This window comes from Ostrinia nubilalis, chromosome 24 (assembly GCF_963855985.1).
Source record: "Ostrinia nubilalis chromosome 24, ilOstNubi1.1, whole genome shotgun sequence".
In the NCBI taxonomy this organism is placed as follows: Eukaryota; Metazoa; Arthropoda; class Insecta; order Lepidoptera; family Crambidae; genus Ostrinia; species Ostrinia nubilalis.
Window position 1 is genome coordinate 5,382,297 of NC_087111.1, and position 13,934 is coordinate 5,396,230.

A 13,934-nucleotide genomic window follows, 5' to 3' on the forward strand; every position below is an offset into this window, starting at 1 on the left:
TTTTACATTAAGCTGTATGGAAATGGGTCGTAGTTAGCGAGGGGTCACTCGTTAGCGGAGATTGCTTTACAGGCATTATTTATGAGATGGACATTTTGGTTGTTTATCAATAACGTGGTTGTTTTTCGTGTCGTTTACCTACGCTTCTACTTGTTAAATTATTTTATTGTCACTTATAGATAACTACTCTGTGCCGTGAATAAACATTTTCTTGTATACTAAGTTATTAAAGTAAAAATCAATGTAGGACACCAAGACTGTCCCACAAAAAAACGATTAACGAATAGTGTAGGTCACAACCTTATTCCAATTAGGACAAAGACTTGTTGCGAAATTTTTGGGTGTCACGGACTATTTGACGGTGATTGTACCTACGTTTTCAGTAAAACTAAAGTAGTAAAAATACTATATTTTGTCTTTGACAACATTTTTTCAGAACCCTTAAAAATGCGATTTTTTTTCAATATCGCATGCTCGCTAAAACTTATTTAAAATAGGACCCCAGACAATAAATCAACGTCCGCGCGTAAAAAAGCGAGCGCCACCGTTCGTTTCGAAGCTTCCAAAAGCTCGCTGTTAAAACTTCAACGTGTCACGGACCGTTGATTTTGGGCTGCAAATTGATTTCGTTCTTGAAAAATGCAATATTTGCTTTTGTTTAGAAGTGATTTTTTTATACCGCTATGAATATAAGTACTACTTGGTGTAAGGAGACTTCAGACATCACGGAGCGAAAAGAAAATAGCACATTTATCGTCATCAAAATATTACGAATGTTGATTTGTCGACTAAAAATGAAAATAATAAAAATATCCATAAATTTATTTTTTATGCCCAAACCATTTTTAAATTACATTTTTGTGTACGACCGCCCACTGTTGGGATCTGAAGTAGCCGCTCGGTGTGTCGGTGCGTGCACTGGGTCTGATCGGCGGAGCTCGAACCGCCAACCGTTCATCGATAGTTCTTGATAAATAAAAACGCAATGGACTGTATAGCTTCTTTAATCACTTTACAAATTCACAAATCTTCACTTAACACTATGTAGGTCCTGTCCTTAAGTCTAGAACTACACTACACTTTGCCCGTTCGAATAGGGCAACCGCGTCGCGTTTAGGAGGAGCTTAGCTCGACTCGCACTTATTCCGATTTCTCTGCACTGGACTGACTGGATTCACGAACTCACAAACTGCGAACTAACTCAGGAACGAACTCACTTTTTTGGGCTCGAGGCGCGCTTCTTATGTCTTGTCTGAGAGCGAGGGTTTAGTCGCGGCAATCGCCCATAATCTACACCAATCGCCATGCCCGAATGTAGGCTATCTCTCTTTCAAACCCTCCCTCTCAGACAGACGCGTCCGTGAGCGCTCACATGCCTATCTCGCTCACTCCTAAGCGATTCCCTATCTTCTTATTCTTAATTATCTGTTTTCCTTAATTAATATGTGTCCTCTTTATTATTTTCATGTAAAAAGTAATACATAGGTTTCGTCTTTCCTTATATATTACAATTTAACTTAGTCCTTAATAAATTACATCTTCTATAAAGAATTATTCATCATTTACCATCTTTACTTACGTAACTTACATAAACGGTTATTATTTCCATAAATTATATATCAAGCTATTTAATATTATTACAGAGACCATCAAATACATGTTAAAACCTTAAATATTCAATAATTAACATACAAAACATACACATTTACAGTTTACGCGCAACGGTGTACGCATTCGTTCGCGCCACTATTTCGCCGATTTCCTCCTTCTCGGCGAGTCGTCCCCAACAGTTCTCCCCCCGGCGAAGCTCCCGGCGCCGCCTACTCCATCCTCAGCACGGCGAGCCGAGTCACGGGGCGTCGGAAGACGCCGCCCTTGGTCCGGATCTCCGCCACTCGTACTGCTCCGTCAGGCCCCGGCCAAACTCGCTCCACGACGCCTCGCGGCCACGTGTTTCGGGGTAGGGCGTGGTCCACAACGACCACAAGGTCGCCAGGGGCTAGTTGTCGCTGCTGGTTCTGCGATTGGCCGCGCGGTACCAGGGTAGGGAGGTACTCGCGCAACCATCTCCTCCAGAAGGCGTCGGCAAGCGCTTGCGTCGCGCGCCAAAGCCTCTTCTCGTCAGCGCTTGTCGGGCCCGTTAGGGGTAGACCCGATGATGTCCCCAACAGAAAGTGGTTAGGGGTGAGGGCCTCGGGATCTCGCGGATCAACCGAGACGTGGGTGAGTGGGCGAGAATTGACTGAATGCTCAGCCTCACTCAGCAATGTGGCGAGTACCTCTTCGCTCGGCACCCGCTCGCGCAGCGTGGCGGCCAATGCCACCTTGATGCTCCTGATCAGACGCTCCCACGCACCGCCCTGGTGCGGAGCGCCTGGTGGGATGAACTGCCATCGGACCCTCTGTGTGAGAGCCGCATCCTTCAGCTCCGGCAGCCACTCCTTGAACGCTGCTCGCAGTTCCTGGTCCGCGCCCCTGAAGTTGGTCCCATTGTCGGACCAGATCACTGCCGGCCATCCTCGTCGCGCCGCCATCCGGCGCAACGCCATGATTGCAGAGTCGGTGCTCAGGGAAGGTACCAACTCAATGTGCACTGCTCGCGTGGTGAGGCACGTGAAGAGTGCACCCCACCTCTTCTCTCGACGGCGCCCGATCTTCACCAGCATCGGGCCGAAGTAGTCCACTCCGCAGTGAGTGAAGGCCCGCTGAAAGTCTTTCAGTCGGGAATCAGGTAGGTCTCCAGTTATTGGCTGCTGCGGTGTCGCCTTCCTTATTCGACAAAGCTGGCACGAGTGTGCCGCTGAGCGAACCGCCGTTCTCAGCCCCAGTATTGCGTACTTTTGCCGCAACTCGTTCACGACTCTCTCATTGTTTGCATGGAGAGCCCGCTCGTGGTAATGTTTCACCAGCAACTTCGTCAGCTGATGCCTTCTGTCTAGGATGATCGGCCTTTTCACATCTTCGTCGACTGCTGCTCTTTGTATGCGACCCCTCATCCTGATGATGCCATCGCAGGGTCCAACGCGAATAGTCGACTTTCCTTTGGAATCGGCTTTCCAGTCCTCAATTCTTTCACTTCCTTGGGGAAACTCTCCTGTTGCGCCATGATGGTTAGGATCTTCTCCGCGCCTTCCAGGTGCTGCACGTCCAGTTCTCTTTTGCTCTTCGTCTTCACTCTTTGGATGAAGAGCAATACATACGCCAACGTCCTCACAAGTTTCTCATAGCTGGAGAATCTGCTCATGTCTATGAGGGTGTCATGTGGCTCCTCTTGCGCCGTGTGCACCGCTCGCTCCTCCAGTTCAGGCCATGAGGCCTCCGGGTCTTTCAGAAACTCGGGACCGTTGAGCCAAGTCGTCGTTATGACCTCCCCATCCAGTTTCTTCCTGGTCGCCTCGTCGGCGACATTCATTTCGGTGGGGACCCAGCGCCATTCTTGGGGTTCGGAGTCTTCTTGGATCTCTCCCAACCTTACTTGTACGTACTGTCGCTCGAGCTTGGCGCCATTCTTTATCCAATGCAGGACGGTGCTGGAGTCGGTCCAGTAGAAGGTCCGGCTGAACCGCAATCGATGCTCCCGCTTCAGGGAGACCGCGAGTCTAGTTGCGATCACTGCTGCCTGCAACTCCAGCCTTGGGATAGTCTGGGTCTTCTTTGGTGATACTTTCGCCTTGGAGGCGAGCAGGCTCACCCCGGCGCCTCCGTTCTTCTTTGGGAAGCGCGCGTATGCCACTGCTGCATAACCCTGCTCGCTCGCGTCGCAAAACACGTGTAGTTCGCCCTCTTCCGTTTCCCGCAATTTATCGTACTTCCTTTGGATTTTAATCTCCGCCAATTGGTCGAGCCTGCCGAGCCAAATCTTTATTTCTTGGGCTTCAGGCGCATCCAGTTCTTGGTCCCAATCAATTTCTGACTTCCACACATCTTTTAATATAATCCTTCCAGTCAGTATGTGCGGACTAATTAGTCCCAGTGGGTCATAGAGAGACATTACCAGACTTAGTGTTTGTCGCTTGGTTGGTATCTTCATCCCGTCCTTGATCTCGGCTGGCACCCGTGCCATCCTTGTGTTGAACCCTATCTGGTCTGTAGCAGGGTGCCAGATCATGCCCAGTGTTTTGTCGGGGGCCTCTGGTCTATTTGTTAAGATGACATCCTCTTCTCGAGCTAGCTTTTCGACCGGCAATGTTTTTAGCACTCCTGTGGCATTGCTGCTCCAACACCTGAGGTTGAAACCCGCTCTTTCGTGTACTGAGTTGACTTCTTCAGCGACTTCACTCGCCTCTTCTTCTGTTTTAAAACTATCTATATAGTCATCCATGTAGTGACAGTGGGTGATGGCCCGATATGCTCTGGGGTGCTCCTTTCTAAAAGATTCGGCGTTATAGTCTCGCGCACTGTGTGCTAAAAAGGGGGAGCAGTTTGCGCCAAATATTAACCTCTTGAACTGATATCGCTGTGGCGGGTTTGTTCGATCCTCCCCCCGCCACAGGAAAGTCAGCGCAGGCCGGTCTTCCTTTCGAACCTGCACTTGTAAGAACATTTCTGCGATGTCAGCGGAAACTGCCACTTCTTCCTCTCGGAAGCGGTACAAGATGCCGGGTAAGTCCTTTAGACGGTTAGGCCCCTCCAGTAAATAGTCGTTCAAGCAGCGTCCGTCGCTTTGAGCTGCAGCGTCAAAAACCAGGCGTATCTTCTCTGGTTTGTTCAAATTTGTCGTCGCGAAATGCGGAAGGAACCACCTCTTTTCTTCTTCTAGTCGTGTCACGGGTTCCACATATCCTTTCTCTATTAATCTTCTTATTTGCAGCTCGTAACTTGATTTAAATGTCGGATTTCGGTCCATCCGCCGTTCGAGGTTCACGAGTCTCTTCAGCGCCTCCTTGTAGCTTGGAGGTAGGGTAACATTTCCTTCTTTCCAGGTTAACCCTACCTCGATGCGCTCGTCTGGCGTTCTGCGCACTGTCTCTCTAAACGTTGATTCGGCCTTCTCCTCGGCGGGCTTGGTGGCCTTCCTCACACCCACACCGAGCGCCTCCATTTCAAAATTCCAAGCCACTATCTTCTCTAGGTTGTCCACGATGTGGAGCACCGTTCCACCGTTCTTCTTTATCATCCTGAACGGCAGGATCCCATGAACCACCCATCCCAGCGGAGTCCTAGTTGCCGCTGGCTCGTGCTTTGCTCCTCGTCTCACGTCGGTGGCCACGAGCAAGTCCCAATGATCGGCCCCTATTAGGACCTGTGGCTTCGCCTTTCCATAGGTCAGACCTTCTATGTCCTTTAAGTGCGGGTACTTCGATACACGACCTGGTACTGTCTGAGGTGTCAGCTCGAAGTTCTTCATTGTTCTCAACACCAGCTCGTGCTCCTCATTCTCGAACCGGCCCTTTATGTTTAACTGTACCTCGCGGCTGGCCTCCTCTTTCGTTGTCGCATTGACCCCCTTGATGGTTATGGGCCTCGGCGTCCCGCCCTTGGTTAGCGACTTCGCTAGGTCAGCGTCTATCAGTGAGACCGTAGCGCCTTCGTCCAGAAGGGCGTAGGTCCTTACCTCTCCTAGAGGGCCTCGCAGGGTCACCGGACACATCTTTAAAAGTACCTGCCGATCCGTAGTTGCGGTCGCAGTCACGACGGTCTCCTGCACAGGCGTAGTTCTCCGGTCCGCGTGCAGCAGGTGGTGATGAGGTCTAGCACAACGATCACAAGCACGGGCTTTACAGTTTTGCCGTCTATGAGTGGACACTAGGCACAGGAAACACAATCGGCACTTCTTTATCAGTTCCCACCGATCCGATTCACTTTTGTCTTTGAACCGATCACAGTCTGGCACTAAGTGATCTCCACCACAACACACGCACTTTATTTGTCTTTTATTGTCACTAACTTGTCCATTATTGTCATTGCGTGCGGTCGTTTCACTCGCGTTATATATTCGCGCACTTTTCTTCACTGGCGGCTTCGAAGTTGAGGCTTGCGTTCCGGAACCGGAGGCCATCGGCGTATATGAGTACATCATCGCTTTGTCCGCCTCTTCCATTAGAAAGCGAGACAGTGCTACGATGTCTGATTCCCCCGGCCGCTTCCTGTCCGCTGCGAAGTCACACCACCTCGTCCGTGTGTGAGGATTGAGTTTCTCAATGACATCCCTCGCCAACATAGGATTCATCAAATATCCACTGTTATCGATGTTCTGAATAATCGATACGATATTCTGGAGCTTGATGGCGAACTTGTTGAGATCTATTGCTGCGGCTCCTGGTTTCGGCAGATGTCTGATCTCTTCCAGCGCACGATCTATTATATGCTCTGGCCTTCCATAGTACTGGTCTAACGTTCTCACTATCAATACTGGATCTGCTGCAGTGTAAAGTAGAGCCGCGACGACCTCTCTGGCCTCTCCCCTTAAACTCGACCGCAGCTTTGCTAGATTGTCGGCCGGTGTTCCCTTCGTTAAAATCCCGGAATCACGGATTGCCGCTCTAAACGGAAGCCACTCCGTTGCTGCTCCGCTGAATATTGGCAATTCCTGTCTCCCCGGCCGATAAGCCATATCTCTGATGGCTTCTGCTAGTTGTTCGATAGCGCGCCCGCTGCTTCTTTGACGTTCCCGCGCAGGCGTCCGCGTCGGCGATCTTGAGTAGCGCCCCTCATCGGGGGGCTCCCCCCGTGGCGCACCCGTATCCTCAACACGCGTCGTAGTTGTCGCGGTCGCAATCGGCTGCTCGCGTAGCCAGCCTTCGACCCGCTCGTGTGCGTGGTCGCCGGTTTCGCTCGCAACTCTCTCTTCTTCTTGAATGTCTTCGATCTCGGCGGCCAAACGTTTCTTTATAAGGTCCGCTTCGAGTTCAAGTTCCTTCTTTCTAATCGCAGCCAACCGTTCCGCTGCCGCGATCTCCGCTGCTCTTATTCTGGCGGTCGCACTTGAGGTTGACCTCACTGATGGCGCACGTATGGTCACAGTTCTTGGCACCTCTGTTCGTGAGGGTTCTCTTTCTTGCCCCTCTCCTCTCGGGGGTTCCATTTCTTGACCCTCTTCTCGTAGTGGTCCAGTCGAAGGTGATTGCGGCGGCTCAGCGTGGCTTGTCGCGTTCTCGGCTGCTCCTCTTGGCTCCGGGTAACCACCATAGTTCCAGTTGATGATCGGGTTCTAAGTGCTCGTAGTCCGTAGGGTTCCAACTATGACCCGCTTCCTTACGTTCCGGTTTCCAAAGTCCGGGTTCCGTAGCTCGGGTTCCTTAGTTGGGGTTCCGTAGACCAGGGGTTCCGTAGTCCGGGGTTCCGTAGTCCGGGGTTCCCTACCCCAGGGTTCCGTATTCCAGGGTGCCGTAGATCCAGGGGTTCCGTAGATCCGGCTCGAAGGACCAAACTGTGCACGACCGCCCACTGTTGGGATCTGAAGTAGCCGCTCGGTGTGTCGGTGCGTGCACTGGGTCTGATCGGCGGAGCTCGAACCGCCAACCGTTCATCGATAGTTCTTGATAAATAAAAACGCAATGGACTGTATAGCTTCTTTAATCACTTCACAAATTCACAAATCTTCACTTAACACTATGTAGGTCCTGTCCTTAAGTCTAGAACTACACTACACTTTGCCCGTTCGAATAGGGCAACCGCGTCGCGTTTAGGAGGAGCTTAGCTCGACTCGCACTTATTCCGATTTCTCTGCACTGGACTGACTGGATTCACGAACTGACGAACTAACTGACGAACTAACTGACGAACTCACTTTTTTGGGCTCGAGGCGCGCTTCTTATGTCTTGTCTGAGAGCGAGGGTTTAGTCGCGGCAATCGCCCATAATCTACACCAATCGCCATGCCCGAATGTAGGCTATCTCTCTTTCAAACCCTCCCTCTCAGACAGACGCGTCCGTGAGCGCTCACATGCCTATCTCGCTCACTCCTAAGCGATTCCCTATCTTCTTATTCTTAATTATCTGTTTTCCTTAATTAATATGTGTCCTCTTTATTATTTTCATGTAAAAAGTAATACATAGGTTTCGTCTTTCCTTATATATTACAATTTAACTTAGTCCTTAATAAATTACATCTTCTATAAAGAATTATTCATCATTTACCATCTTTACTTACGTAACTTACATAAACGGTTATTATTTCCATAAATTATATATCAAGCTATTTAATATTATTACAGAGACCATCAAATACATGTTAAAACCTTAAATATTCAATAATTAACATACAAAACATACACATTTACAGTTTACGCGCAACGGTGTACGCATTCGTTCGCGCCACTATTTCGCCGATTTCCTCCTTCTCGGCGAGTCGTCCCCAACAGTTCTCCCCCCGGCGAAGCTCCCGGCGCCGCCTACTCCATCCTCAGCACGGCGAGCCGAGTCACGGGGCGTCGGAAGACGCCGCCCTTGGTCCGGATCTCCGCCACTCGTACTGCTCCGTCAGGCCCCGGCCAAACTCGCTCCACGACGCCTCGCGGCCACGTGTTTCGGGGTAGGGCGTGGTCCACAACGACCACAAGGTCGCCAGGGGCTAGTTGTCGCTGCTGGTTCTGCGATTGGCCGCGCGGTACCAGGGTAGGGAGGTACTCGCGCAACCATCTCCTCCAGAAGGCGTCGGCAAGCGCTTGCGTCGCGCGCCAAAGCCTCTTCTCGTCAGCGCTTGTCGGGCCCGTTAGGGGTAGACCCGATGATGTCCCCAACAGAAAGTGGTTAGGGGTGAGGGCCTCGGGATCTCGCGGATCAACCGAGACGTGGGTGAGTGGGCGAGAATTGACTGAATGCTCAGCCTCACTCAGCAATGTGGCGAGTACCTCTTCGCTCGGCACCCGCTCGCGCAGCGTGGCGGCCAATGCCACCTTGATGCTCCTGATCAGACGCTCCCACGCACCGCCCTGGTGCGGAGCGCCTGGTGGGATGAACTGCCATCGGACCCTCTGTGTGAGAGCCGCATCCTTCAGCTCCGGCAGCCACTCCTTGAACGCTGCTCGCAGTTCCTGGTCCGCGCCCCTGAAGTTGGTCCCATTGTCGGACCAGATCACTGCCGGCCATCCTCGTCGCGCCGCCATCCGGCGCAACGCCATGATTGCAGAGTCGGTGCTCAGGGAAGGTACCAACTCAATGTGCACTGCTCGCGTGGTGAGGCACGTGAAGAGTGCACCCCACCTCTTCTCTCGACGGCGCCCGATCTTCACCAGCATCGGGCCGAAGTAGTCCACTCCGCAGTGAGTGAAGGCCCGCTGAAAGTCTTTCAGTCGGGAATCAGGTAGGTCTCCAGTTATTGGCTGCTGCGGTGTCGCCTTCCTTATTCGACAAAGCTGGCACGAGTGTGCCGCTGAGCGAACCGCCGTTCTCAGCCCCAGTATTGCGTACTTTTGCCGCAACTCGTTCACGACTCTCTCATTGTTTGCATGGAGAGCCCGCTCGTGGTAATGTTTCACCAGCAACTTCGTCAGCTGATGCCTTCTGTCTAGGATGATCGGCCTTTTCACATCTTCGTCGACTGCTGCTCTTTGTATGCGACCCCTCATCCTGATGATGCCATCGCAGGGTCCAACGCGAATAGTCGACTTTCCTTTGGAATCGGCTTTCCAGTCCTCAATTCTTTCACTTCCTTGGGGAAACTCTCCTGTTGCGCCATGATGGTTAGGATCTTCTCCGCGCCTTCCAGGTGCTGCACGTCCAGTTCTCTTTTGCTCTTCGTCTTCACTCTTTGGATGAAGAGCAATACATACGCCAACGTCCTCACAAGTTTCTCATAGCTGGAGAATCTGCTCATGTCTATGAGGGTGTCATGTGGCTCCTCTTGCGCCGTGTGCACCGCTCGCTCCTCCAGTTCAGGCCATGAGGCCTCCGGGTCTTTCAGAAACTCGGGACCGTTGAGCCAAGTCGTCGTTATGACCTCCCCATCCAGTTTCTTCCTGGTCGCCTCGTCGGCGACATTCATTTCGGTGGGGACCCAGCGCCATTCTTGGGGTTCGGAGTCTTCTTGGATCTCTCCCAACCTTACTTGTACGTACTGTCGCTCGAGCTTGGCGCCATTCTTTATCCAATGCAGGACGGTGCTGGAGTCGGTCCAGTAGAAGGTCCGGCTGAACCGCAATCGATGCTCCCGCTTCAGGGAGACCGCGAGTCTAGTTGCGATCACTGCTGCCTGCAACTCCAGCCTTGGGATAGTCTGGGTCTTCTTTGGTGATACTTTCGCCTTGGAGGCGAGCAGGCTCACCCCGGCGCCTCCGTTCTTCTTTGGGAAGCGCGCGTATGCCACTGCTGCATAACCCTGCTCGCTCGCGTCGCAAAACACGTGTAGTTCGCCCTCTTCCGTTTCCCGCAATTTATCGTACTTCCTTTGGATTTTAATCTCCGCCAATTGGTCGAGCCTGCCGAGCCAAATCTTTATTTCTTGGGCTTCAGGCGCATCCAGTTCTTGGTCCCAATCAATTTCTGACTTCCACACATCTTTTAATATAATCCTTCCAGTCAGTATGTGCGGACTAATTAGTCCCAGTGGGTCATAGAGAGACATTACCAGACTTAGTGTTTGTCGCTTGGTTGGTATCTTCATCCCGTCCTTGATCTCGGCTGGCACCCGTGCCATCCTTGTGTTGAACCCTATCTGGTCTGTAGCAGGGTGCCAGATCATGCCCAGTGTTTTGTCGGGGGCCTCTGGTCTATTTGTTAAGATGACATCCTCTTCTCGAGCTAGCTTTTCGACCGGCAATGTTTTTAGCACTCCTGTGGCATTGCTGCTCCAACACCTGAGGTTGAAACCCGCTCTTTCGTGTACTGAGTTGACTTCTTCAGCGACTTCACTCGCCTCTTCTTCTGTTTTAAAACTATCTATATAGTCATCCATGTAGTGACAGTGGGTGATGGCCCGATATGCTCTGGGGTGCTCCTTTCTAAAAGATTCGGCGTTATAGTCTCGCGCACTGTGTGCTAAAAAGGGGGAGCAGTTTGCGCCAAATATTAACCTCTTGAACTGATATCGCTGTGGCGGGTTTGTTCGATCCTCCCCCCGCCACAGGAAAGTCAGCGCAGGCCGGTCTTCCTTTCGAACCTGCACTTGTAAGAACATTTCTGCGATGTCAGCGGAAACTGCCACTTCTTCCTCTCGGAAGCGGTACAAGATGCCGGGTAAGTCCTTTAGACGGTTAGGCCCCTCCAGTAAATAGTCGTTCAAGCAGCGTCCGTCGCTTTGAGCTGCAGCGTCAAAAACCAGGCGTATCTTCTCTGGTTTGTTCAAATTTGTCGTCGCGAAATGCGGAAGGAACCACCTCTTTTCTTCTTCTAGTCGTGTCACGGGTTCCACATATCCTTTCTCTATTAATCTTCTTATTTGCAGCTCGTAACTTGATTTAAATGTCGGATTTCGGTCCATCCGCCGTTCGAGGTTCACGAGTCTCTTCAGCGCCTCCTTGTAGCTTGGAGGTAGGGTAACATTTCCTTCTTTCCAGGTTAACCCTACCTCGATGCGCTCGTCTGGCGTTCTGCGCACTGTCTCTCTAAACGTTGATTCGGCCTTCTCCTCGGCGGGCTTGGTGGCCTTCCTCACACCCACACCGAGCGCCTCCATTTCAAAATTCCAAGCCACTATCTTCTCTAGGTTGTCCACGATGTGGAGCACCGTTCCACCGTTCTTCTTTATCATCCTGAACGGCAGGATCCCATGAACCACCCATCCCAGCGGAGTCCTAGTTGCCGCTGGCTCGTGCTTTGCTCCTCGTCTCACGTCGGTGGCCACGAGCAAGTCCCAATGATCGGCCCCTATTAGGACCTGTGGCTTCGCCTTTCCATAGGTCAGACCTTCTATGTCCTTTAAGTGCGGGTACTTCGATACACGACCTGGTACTGTCTGAGGTGTCAGCTCGAAGTTCTTCATTGTTCTCAACACCAGCTCGTGCTCCTCATTCTCGAACCGGCCCTTTATGTTTAACTGTACCTCGCGGCTGGCCTCCTCTTTCGTTGTCGCATTGACCCCCTTGATGGTTATGGGCCTCGGCGTCCCGCCCTTGGTTAGCGACTTCGCTAGGTCAGCGTCTATCAGTGAGACCGTAGCGCCTTCGTCCAGAAGGGCGTAGGTCCTTACCTCTCCTAGAGGGCCTCGCAGGGTCACCGGACACATCTTTAAAAGTACCTGCCGATCCGTAGTTGCGGTCGCAGTCACGACGGTCTCCTGCACAGGCGTAGTTCTCCGGTCCGCGTGCAGCAGGTGGTGATGAGGTCTAGCACAACGATCACAAGCACGGGCTTTACAGTTTTGCCGTCTATGAGTGGACACTAGGCACAGGAAACACAATCGGCACTTCTTTATCAGTTCCCACCGATCCGATTCACTTTTGTCTTTGAACCGATCACAGTCTGGCACTAAGTGATCTCCACCACAACACACGCACTTTATTTGTCTTTTATTGTCACTAACTTGTCCATTATTGTCATTGCGTGCGGTCGTTTCACTCGCGTTATATATTCGCGCACTTTTCTTCACTGGCGGCTTCGAAGTTGAGGCTTGCGTTCCGGAACCGGAGGCCATCGGCGTATATGAGTACATCATCGCTTTGTCCGCCTCTTCCATTAGAAAGCGAGACAGTGCTACGATGTCTGATTCCCCCGGCCGCTTCCTGTCCGCTGCGAAGTCACACCACCTCGTCCGTGTGTGAGGATTGAGTTTCTCAATGACATCCCTCGCCAACATAGGATTCATCAAATATCCACTGTTATCGATGTTCTGAATAATCGATACGATATTCTGGAGCTTGATGGCGAACTTGTTGAGATCCATTGCTGCGGCTCCTGGTTTCGGCAGATGTCTGATCTCTTCCAGCGCACGATCTATTATGTGTTCTGGCCTTCCATAGTACTGGTCTAACGTTCTCACTATCAACACTGGATCTGCTGCAGTGTAAAGTAGAGCCGCGACGACCTCTCTGGCCTCTCCCCTTAAACTTGACCGCAGCTTTGCTAGATTGTCGGCCGGTGTTCCCTTCGTTAGAATCCCGGAATCACGGATCGCCGCTCTAAACGGAAGCCATTCCGTTGCTGCTCCGCTGAATATTGGCAATTCCTGTCTGCCCGGCCGATATGCCATATCTCTGATGGCTTCTGCTAGTTGTTCGATAGCGCGCCCGCTGCTTCTTTGACGTTCCCGCGCAGGCGTCCGCGTCGGCGATCTTGAGTAGCGCCCCTCATCGGGGGGCTCCCCCCGTGGCGCACCCGTATCCTCAACACGCGTCGTAGTTGTCGCGGTCGCAATCGGCTGCTCGCGTAGCCAGCCTTCGACCCGCTCGTGTGCGTGGTCGCCGGTTTCGCTCGCAACTCTCTCTTCTTCTTGAATGTCTTCGATCTCGGCGGCCAAACGTTTCTTTATAAGGTCCGCTTCGAGTTCAAGTTCCTTCTTTCTAATCGCAGCCAACCGTTCCGCTGCCGCGATCTCCGCTGCTCTTATTCTGGCGGTCGCACTTGAGGTTGACCTCACTGATGGCGCACGTATGGTCACAGTTCTTGGCACCTCTGTTCGTGAGGGTTCTCTTTCTTGCCCCTCTCCTCTCGGGGGTTCCATTTCTTGACCCTCTTCTCGTAGTGGTCCAGTCGAAGGTGATTGCGGCGGCTCCGCGAACGTTCGCCTCAGCGTGGCTTGTCGCGTTCTCGGCTGCTCCTCCGCGGGTTCCCTGCCGTCTTGGCTCCGGGTAACCACCATAGTTCCAGTTGATGATCGGGTTCTAAGTGCTTGTCGTCCGTAGGGTTCCAACTATGACCCGCTTCCTTACGTTCCGGTTTCCAAAGCCCGGGTTCCGTAGCTCGGGTTCCTTAGTTGGGGTTCCGTAGACCAGGGGTTCCGTAGTCCGGGGTTCCGTAGTCTGGGGTTCCGTAGTCCGGGGTTCCCTACCCCAGGGTTCCGTATTCCAGGGTGCCGTAGATCCAGGGGTTCCGTAGATCCGGCTCGAAGGACCAAACTGT

General features: G+C 52.1%; 2 protein-coding genes across 2 annotated transcripts; both read right to left on the minus strand.

Annotated features, from left to right (window-relative positions):
* Nucleotides 1–2,992: 2,992 nt before the first annotated feature.
* LOC135083643 (uncharacterized) lies at nt 2,993–7,128 on the minus strand. The gene is made up of 2 exons (XM_063978348.1): nt 6,974–7,128; nt 2,993–6,911 (listed from the first exon to the last, which is right to left on the minus strand). The coding sequence occupies exons 1-2, from the start codon at nt 7,126–7,128 to the stop codon at nt 2,993–2,995; spliced, it is 4,074 nt and encodes a 1,357-aa protein (XP_063834418.1).
* Nucleotides 7,129–9,504: 2,376 nt separating this feature from the next.
* On the minus strand, nt 9,505–13,674 carry LOC135083645 (uncharacterized). The gene has a single exon (XM_063978350.1). The coding sequence runs from the start codon at nt 13,672–13,674 to the stop codon at nt 9,505–9,507; it is 4,170 nt and encodes a 1,389-aa protein (XP_063834420.1).
* Nucleotides 13,675–13,934: the final 260 nt, after the last annotated feature.